This window comes from Aptenodytes patagonicus, chromosome 26, assembly GCF_965638725.1.
Source record: "Aptenodytes patagonicus chromosome 26, bAptPat1.pri.cur, whole genome shotgun sequence".
Taxonomy (NCBI): domain Eukaryota; kingdom Metazoa; phylum Chordata; class Aves; order Sphenisciformes; family Spheniscidae; genus Aptenodytes; species Aptenodytes patagonicus.
The window spans coordinates 2,958,250-2,966,648 of NC_134974.1; the positions used below are offsets into that span (position 1 = coordinate 2,958,250).

At 71.1% G+C, this 8,399-nt stretch overlaps 1 protein-coding gene across 1 annotated transcript; it reads left to right on the top strand.

Annotated features, from left to right (window-relative positions):
• The first annotated feature begins 568 nt into the window (after positions 1–568).
• LOC143171001 (rho GTPase-activating protein 30-like) lies at positions 569–8,134 on the top strand. Its single transcript, XM_076359717.1, has 13 exons — positions 569–683; positions 1,212–1,314; positions 3,099–3,243; positions 3,348–3,430; positions 3,523–3,630; positions 3,742–3,869; positions 3,983–4,136; positions 4,471–4,571; positions 4,709–4,786; positions 5,064–5,513; positions 5,604–5,806; positions 6,581–6,882; positions 7,036–8,134. Exons 1-13 carry the CDS (start codon positions 575–577, stop codon positions 8,132–8,134), a joined length of 3,063 nt encoding a protein of 1,020 aa, XP_076215832.1. The 5' UTR covers positions 569–574.
• Positions 8,135–8,399: the final 265 nt, after the last annotated feature.

Sequence of the window (8,399 nt, forward strand, 5' to 3'; positions counted from 1 at the left end):
CATGCACGTGGAAGCGTGCACGAGCATGCCAAAGTGCGCGCAACCTCATGCAAGCATGCACGAGCACGCGCAAGCGTCACAAGCTCGTGCACGAGCATGCGCAAGCATGCCCAAGCTCATGCAAGCATGCACGAGCAAGTATGCACGAGCGCGCGCAAGCCTTCACGAGCTCATGCAAGCATGCACGAGCGCGCGCAAGCACACCCCAGCTCACGCATGAGCACGCGCAAGCACCACGAGCTTGCGCAAGCATGCACGAGCGCACGGAAGCGCGCACGAGCGTGCGCAAGCGTGCCGCCCGCGCCCTGCCCTGCGGTTTCGACGCACCGAGGAGCAGGAAGCGGCCTCGAAGGCGGCCGCCGCCTTCCTGCCGCCGCCAGCGGGACGCCCCGGGCCCTCGAGGCTGCGTCAGGGCCCCCGGGGCCACGGCACTTCCTCCCCGGGGGCCGCTTCCGCTCGCCACCCGCCTCCCCCGGCCCTCGCCGCCGCCGTGCCGGGGCTCTGGGGCGCCCGCGCCCCACTCGGGCCATGGGCAGGATCTGACCCCGCCGCCGGGGGGGTCCGCGCCGCCTCCATGTCGCTGGCGCTGAAGGCCCGGCAGAAGGCGAGGCGCAAGGGCGGCACCAAGGAGCGGGTTTTCGGCTGCGACCTCCTGGAGCATCTCCAGCAGTCGGGGCAGGACGGTAAGCGCCCACCAGTGAGCGCCGCCACCGCCCGCGTCCCCCAGCCGCGGGGTCCCACTGAGCCCCCCCCCTCCTTGGGAGGGGGGGGGGGGTCGCGCCCGCAAATGGCGGAAGCCGGGAGGGTGCCGCGGGGAGGGGACGGGGGGGTGACTCACGCCATGTGGTTGCATCACCGGCGGTTGAGCAAGTGTCGCAGCCAGGGCACCTCCCGGCGAGGCCCCTCCGAGATTTGGGGGGATCCCGGTGCCTCGGCACGGCTCCAATCTCGGTGCCCTGCTGCGGCCCCGAGGGGACGGGGATGGGTGGCCCCGTCCCTGGGGACTCGGTGGTCCCAGATTGCCGGGGGTTCTGGTGCTCCCAGGCCCTGGACGTGGCCGGTGCAGGGACCGGCTGCCCCGTGGGGACACTGTCACTGGGTACCCAGGGTTGGGCGGCCCCGCTCCCCCCCCCCGTCACCCCTGGCTCTTGGCAGGGAGCAGGGGCCAGGGGGAGGTGGGTGATGGCGGACCCGGGGTGCCCGTCCCGCAGTGCCCCAGGTTCTGAGGAGCTGCACCGAGTTCGTGGAGCAGCACGGGGTGGTGGATGGCATCTACCGCCTCTCGGGCGTCTCCTCCAACATCCAGCGGCTGCGGTGAGCGGGGCTGGGCGGGAGGGATGGAGACGGGATGGGGATGGAGGTGGTGGAGATGGGATGGAGACGGAGCAGATGGGATGGAGACGGGATGGGGATGGAGGTGGTGGAGATGGGATGGAGACGGGATGGGGATGGAGGTGGTGGAGATGGGATGGAGACGGGATGGGGATGGAGGTGGTGGAGATGGGATGGAGACGGAGCAGATGGGATGGAGACGGGATGGGGATGGAGGTGGTGGAGATGGGATGGAGACGGGATGGGGATGGAGGTGGTGGAGATGGGATGGAGATGGAGCAGATGGGATGGAGACGGGATGGGGATGGAGATGATGGAGAAGGGATGGAAACAGAGGCAGGAGCAGATGGGATGGAGATGATGGAGGTGGAGACAGGAGCGGGTGGGATGGAGGTCAGAGGCAGAGGGAGCCGGGATGGAGATAGAGATGGAGCTGAAGACCGGGTGGGATCAAATGGGAGGAAAACAGGAGGGAGACAGGTGGAAGATGGGGATGGGTGGGACGGAGGTGGCAGCAGACAGGGTGGAGGTGGAGACCGGAGGAAGATGGGGCTGGGACCGGAAGGGAGGGAGACGGGGAGGGGGACAGGAGGGAGACGGGACGAGAGGGGATAGAAACAGGGATGGGGTGAGGCAGGACCAGACGGGATGGAGACAGGGATGGGCTGAACATGAGACCAGATAGGATGGAGGTGGGACAGAGGCAGGGGTGGGATGAGGCAGGACCAGACGGGAGAGCGGTGGGAGAAGACAGGGCTGAGACCGCACGGGAGGGAGACAGGGAGGGGATGGGGATGGGATGGGACCAGGCAGAGGGAGATGGGAAGAGGACGGGGACGGGAGGGGGACGGACGCAGCCAGCGCAGCAGCCGACCCCGGTGCTGAGTTGACCGGATCCGGCCCCGCCGCCCCCTCACACGCCCCACGGCCCCTTCCTTCCCCATCCTGCCCTCCCGCACCTCTCGGCTCCGTCCTGCTCGTCGCTGCTCCAGCTCTTCTTTCACTTGTTCCTTTTCTTCCTTTTTTTCTTGTTTATTTTCTTTTTTATTCTTTCTTTCTTTTTCTCTTTCATTCTTTCCATATTTGGTTTGTTTTTTCACTCTTCTGCTCTTTTGGTTCTTTCCTCGAGTGTTTCTTTCCTCCCCTTTTCCTGTGTCTCCTAGAACCCCAGCGCTGCCAGCGTCTCCTGTGTCTGCAGTGTCCCCAGCACCCCCATATCCCCAGCGTTCCTCAACATCCCCAGTGTCCCCAACATCCCCCTGTCCCCCCATATCCCCCGTTTTCCCACGTCCTCTCTGCCCCTGTATCACTGGCACCCGCAGCATCCCCCTGTCCCTGCCACCCTCCTGTCCCCAGCATCCCCACGACCCCAGCACCCCCATGTCCCTGCCATCCCCCCCTGTCCCCGCCATCCCCCCTGTCCCCATCATCCCCCCATCCCTGCCATCCCCCCGGCCCTGCCACCCCGCCTTGCCCCAGCATCCCGGCCATGCAGCAGAAGGACCCGGCTGACGAACCCGCCCCGTTTGCAGCCCATCGGGGCTGCATCCAGTCCCCGGGGAACCACGACGGTCCTTGTGCGTCCCCGAGCCCCGCTGGCAGGGACAGACACCCTCCCCACCTCCGCGGGCACGGGGACACCCTGGGAACACATCCCATCCCACCCTAGTGAAAACCCTCCACGGCACGGCAGCCGAGCGGGGCTGGGGAGAGGGACCGCACTGTCCCCGTCCCCGTCCCCGCCTCGCCAGCCGCCTCGCTCGCAGGCAGGAGTTCGACAGCGACCGCTGCCCCGACCTGCAGAAGGACGTCTACCTGCAGGACATCCACTGCGTCAGCTCCCTCTGCAAGGCGTACTTCCGCGAGCTCCCCAACCCCCTCCTCACCTACCAGCTCTACGACAAATTTGCTGTGAGTGTCGTGTCCCCGTCCCGTCCCCCCCCCCCCCCCGGCGCTGCCACCCGTCCCCAACCCCGGGAGGTGGCACTTGTCACCCCATCCCTGCCCCCCGGCAGGACGCGGTGGCCATCCAGATGGAAGAGGCTCGTCTGGTGAAGATCAAGGAGGTGTTAAAGGAGCTGCCGGTGCCCCACTATAGGTAGAGGGGCACGGGGGGGGGGGGGGGAAGGAACCCCAAACCCGGTGTCCCCCGTGGGCATCGCTGTCCCTAACGTGCCCCGGCGCCCGCAGGACCCTGGAGTTCCTGATGAGGCACCTCCTGCACATGGCGTCCTACAGCAGCCAGACCAACATGCACGCCAGGAACCTGGCCATCGTCTGGGCGCCCAACCTGCTGCGGTGAGCACCAGGGGTGGGGGCGAGGGGGACGCGGGGGGTGATGAGCATCCCCCTTCCCCGGGGGATCCTAAGAGTCCCGTGTGTGTGTCCCCCCCGGCGTCCCCGCGGCAGGTCGAAGGACATCGAGGCGACGGGGTTCAACGGCACGGCGGCGTTCATGGAGGTGCGCGTCCAGTCCATCGTGGTGGAGTTCATCCTCACCCACGTCGAGCAGCTCTTCAGGGACGCTCCTCTCCACGGTACGTCCTGGCCGGGGAACGGGGCGGGGGGGGGGGGGGGGGAGAAATACAGACGGTGATGGGGGGGGGGGGTCCCTGGCGGGACCCTGACGCCCCATCTCGGTGGCCCGCAGGTGGCGAGTCCCCCCGGCGGTCCCTGCTGCTGGGCGGGGGGGGGCCGGGGGACGGGCAGCCCCCGCCGTACCACGTGCCGGCCGCGCTCAGCCAGGGCGACGGCCCCCCCCCCATCCGGCCCTACCACACCATCATCGAGCTCAGCGACCACAGGTAGGACCCGCTGCCACCCCCTCCCCTCCCCGGCGACCCCCCCCACCCCCCCCACCCCGGGGACCCCCCGGCCCAGGCAGCGCTGCGAGCACGTGTGTGCCACGCACGCGTAATCCCACACGCACACGTTCTTACACGCACAAGCGTGGGCACGTGCTCTCCTGCACGCGTGCTTGCAGGCGTGCACGAGCCCTTGCACGTGTCCGAAGGCACCGTGTGTGCTCACGCGCACGTACGAGCGTGCCCAAGCGTGCCCGGGCGTGTCCGGGCGTGCCCAGGCGTGTCCGGGCGTGTCCGGGCGTGCCCGCCACCCCTGACGTCCGGCGTCCCGCAGGAGGAAGGGCTCCCTCAAGGCCAAGAAGTGGAGGTCCATCTTCAACCTGGGCCGCTCCAGCCACGAGGCCAAGCGCAAGCTGGTGAAGGCGGAGGAGAAAGGTGGGGAGCCCCGGTCCCCCCGCCGGGGTTCAGAGGGAGGGACCCCATCGATCGGGGGACGACGTGTCCCCAAACCCAGCCCCGCTGCCGCCCCGTGTGTCCCCATTCCCCTTCTCCTTCCCCCTCCTCCCCCCCAGATGACAAGTGCGGCAAAATAAGCTTGCGGCCGGCCAAGAGCATGGACTCGCTCAGCTCCGTCCCCTTCGCCAGCGATGGTAAGAGGGATGCACGGTGCCGCTCCCGTGGGAACCGTCCCCGTCCCCGTCCCCGAGGCGGGATCGTCGGGAGAGGGATGGGGATGGAGAGGGCAGGGGTGGGGACGGAGAAGATGGCGTAGGGATGGAGAGGACAGGGTGGGGATGGCCGGGCATCGCCCCGGTCCTTCAGCTCGGCAGCTCCCGTGGTGCCACCCGGCCGGGTCCCCAAGTGCGGGGAGGTCTGGGGACAGGGGCCACCTCCGGGCCCTGACTCTTCCCCCCCCGCCCGGCGCAGACGACCCTCGGCTGAACAAGAAGCGGTCGGTGAAGCAGCCGCCGCAGCGCCGGGAGAGCTTCGACACCTGCCCCTCGCCGCCGGCGCCGGAGAGCTGCCCCGAGCTGGACGAGAGCCTGGAGGAGAAGCTGAAAGGGAAGGAGGAGCCGCGGGGCCCCGAGTCAGAAGGCGAAAGCAGCACCAAGTCGGAGCCCACCACCCCCAAAGCCGGCCGGGCCTTGCTGGTGGCCCCCGGCCGCTCGCCCAAGGCCGCCCGCAGCCGTGCCGAGAAGTGCGCGGGGGTCCACATCTCCGGCCCCTTCTCCGTCACCGTCCCCTTCCACATCACCTCCAACCTCTCCCGCCTGACACGGGGGCTGCCGTGCCCGGCGCTGGCCCAGGTGGCTGCGGGCAGAGCGCCTCCCGCCCAACGCCCCGCCGGGGACCCCGAGGCGCCCGAGCACCACGCTGGTGAGAGGCGGCCGCCGGGACCGGCCGGCGCGGGACCCCAGGGGTGCCGGGGGGGACACCGGGCTCAATCCCCCCCATCTCCCTCCGCAGGGGAGGGGAAGGCGGACGCGGAGGAGACCCGGCTCTCCCTGGAGCTGCGGGACTCCTTCGCCTTCCTGGACAGCCAGGAGACGTGGCTGGAAGGCGGCGGGGACGCGGAGCCGGCGGCGTGGTCCCTGCCGCCGGACACCGGCCCTGGGGACGGCGAGGGGTTCCCGGCCATGGAGGAGGGGATGGAGAGCGGGTTCATGAACGTAAGCCGACATCGCCATCCCCGAGCTTCGGGTCCGGGGCGGCAGGGCTGGGGGCAGGCAGAGGGTCACCTCCGCCGTCCCTGGTCAGAGTGGGGACAGAGGGGACAGGGTGGGGATGGAGGGGACAGGGCGGGGATGGGGATGGAGATGGAGGGGACAGGGTGGGGACGGAGGGGACAGGGTGGGGATGGGGACGGAGATGGAGGGGACAGGGTGGGGACGGGGACGGAGATGGAGGGGATGGGGATGGAGGGGACAGGGTGGGGATGGGGATGGAGGGGATGGAGGGGACAGGGTGGGGATGGGGACAGAGGGGATGGGGATGGAGGGGACAGGGTGGGGACGGAGGGGACAGGGCGGGGATGGGGACAGAGATGGAGGGGATGGGGATGGAGGGGACAGGGCGGGGATGGGGATGGAGGGAACAGGGCGGGGATGGGGATGGAGGGGACAGGGTGGGGATGGAGGGGACAGCGCGGGGTTGGGATTGGAGGGGACAGAGGGGACAGGGCGGGGATGGGGACGGAGGGGACAGGGCGGGGATGGAGGGGACAGGGCAGGGACAGAGGGGACAGGGTGGGGATGGGGACGGAGGGGATGGGGATGGAGGGGACAGAGCGGGGATGGAGGGGACAGGGCGGGGATGGGGATGGAGGGGACAGGGTGGCATCGACCCCTCCAGCCCTGGTGCTGGGCCTCGGGGCCGTGCAGTGCTCCGTGCCGGCTGGGGGTCTCCGGCGCGGCCGTCACCCTCCCGCCTGTCCCCGTCCCCAGCCGGGGGAGCCTCCCGCGGAGCAGCCGGCCAGCTACCTCTCCATTGAGGAGTGCATGGACGAGGAGATGTTCTTCATGGCTCCCAGCGGCTCCGACGCCGAGGACCGCGCCGGGGACACCGACTCGGATGACATGTTCCTCAGCGCCCACGATGACCTCAGCCCGCTGGTGGCATCGTTGGAACCCCTCGACCAGCCGCGGGGTGAGGGTACGGCCCCGGGGACCCCGGCACCGGCCCAACCCGGCACCGACGGCACTGCCGTGCCGCAGGACAGGTCTCCAACGCCGGGGCCGGCAGGGCCGTGCCCCATGGAGGAGGATGCTCCGGGTGAGGGGGAGCACCCGGGGGACCCCACCGGGGTGCTGGCAGAGGGGGGGGCACCAGGCACAGGCCAGCCCCCGGGGGAGGAGGGTGGAGGGGAGGGGGCCGCGGACGGCAGCTCCAGCCCCAGCAGAACTGACTACAGCACCGAAGCCGGCCTGGGGGACGAGGGCGGAGGAGCCGGGGGCCCCGTGGGAGCGGGGCCGGTTCTCGACCCTGATGCGTGGGACGGGGAAGCCAAAGAGGATGGAGCTGGCTCCAGTCCCCCCGCCCCGGAGGAGCCTGGGGAGGGTGAACCCCAGCCTTTACTGGGGTCCCCTCCAGCCGCCTCACCAGAGGAGGCCCCCTGGGAGCCAGCGGAGCCCCCGGTCCCCGAGGCAGTCCCCGAGCCGGTCCCCGAGGCGGTCCCCGAGGCGGTCCCCGAGGCAGTTCCCGAGCCGGTCCCCGAGGCAGTCCCCGAGGCGGTCCTGCCCTCTGCGGCCAGCGCAGAAGGGACCGGTGCCACCCCTGGGAGCAGCCCCAGATCTCCCTCGCTCTCCGCTTCGGCCCCAGAGCTGCGCAGCGCTCCCCCCGAAGCCCCGGAACCGAGCCGGGCCGAGCCCCCCGGGGAGCCGGGGCGCCCCGAGCCCGTGGCCGTGCTGCGCCGCGACGGCAGCGCCCCGGTGCGCCTGGCCGCCCGCACCATCAGGGTGCAGCAAGCCCGGTCGGTCCCCGTCGTGCCCCCCAAGCCCCAGTTCGCCAAGATCCCCCTGGCCCTGCAGCCCTGGATGCCCCCGGCCGACGGCGCGTCCCCGGTGATGGAGGGGGATGCCGCTGCACCGCCCCGGCGGCTCCCCAGCCCCACGGCGCCGGAGGGGCCTCCCCAGCAATCTGGGGGCGGCGGGGCGGCGGCGGCGGCGAGGAGAGCGGGCTGGCGGGAGGGCGGCAGCGTGTCCTTCGACGCGGCGGTGGCCATGGCCGCCGAGCAGCAGCCGGCCCAGACGCCGGTGAGGAGGATCCAGACCTACGGCGGGGGGGAGCCGGCGCCCTCCGCCATCAAGGTCCTGCCCTTCCAGAGGGCCCCCCTGAGGCCGCGGCTGCTGCGGCCCCTCAGCTGTGTGGCGGCCCCCGAGGGCGAGGCGCCGGGAAGGAGCCGGCTCAGCCTGACCCGGCCGGCGGCACAGGCCGAGGGGGCGGCGCCGCCCCCACCGCGGCGGCCGGTGGGCACCGAGGGGGCGGCGGGCGAGCGCTGAGCTCCCGGGACGGGGGTCCGGGGCTGGCGGACGTTCGCGCTCCTGCGCGGGCGACAACGGGATCAATAAAGGCGCTGGGCTTTGTCTACCGCTCCGGCCTCCTTCGACGCAACATGGCGGCGCCCGGGGCGGCCTCAGGGCCCTGGCGAGGCAGCGGCTCTCCGCGCAGCACCCCGAGCCGGGCCCGGGGGGGGGAGCAGGGTGGGAGGTCCCTCACCCCGCGGCGGCGGCACCGGCGGGCCGGGACGGTTTTCGCGAGCGGTGT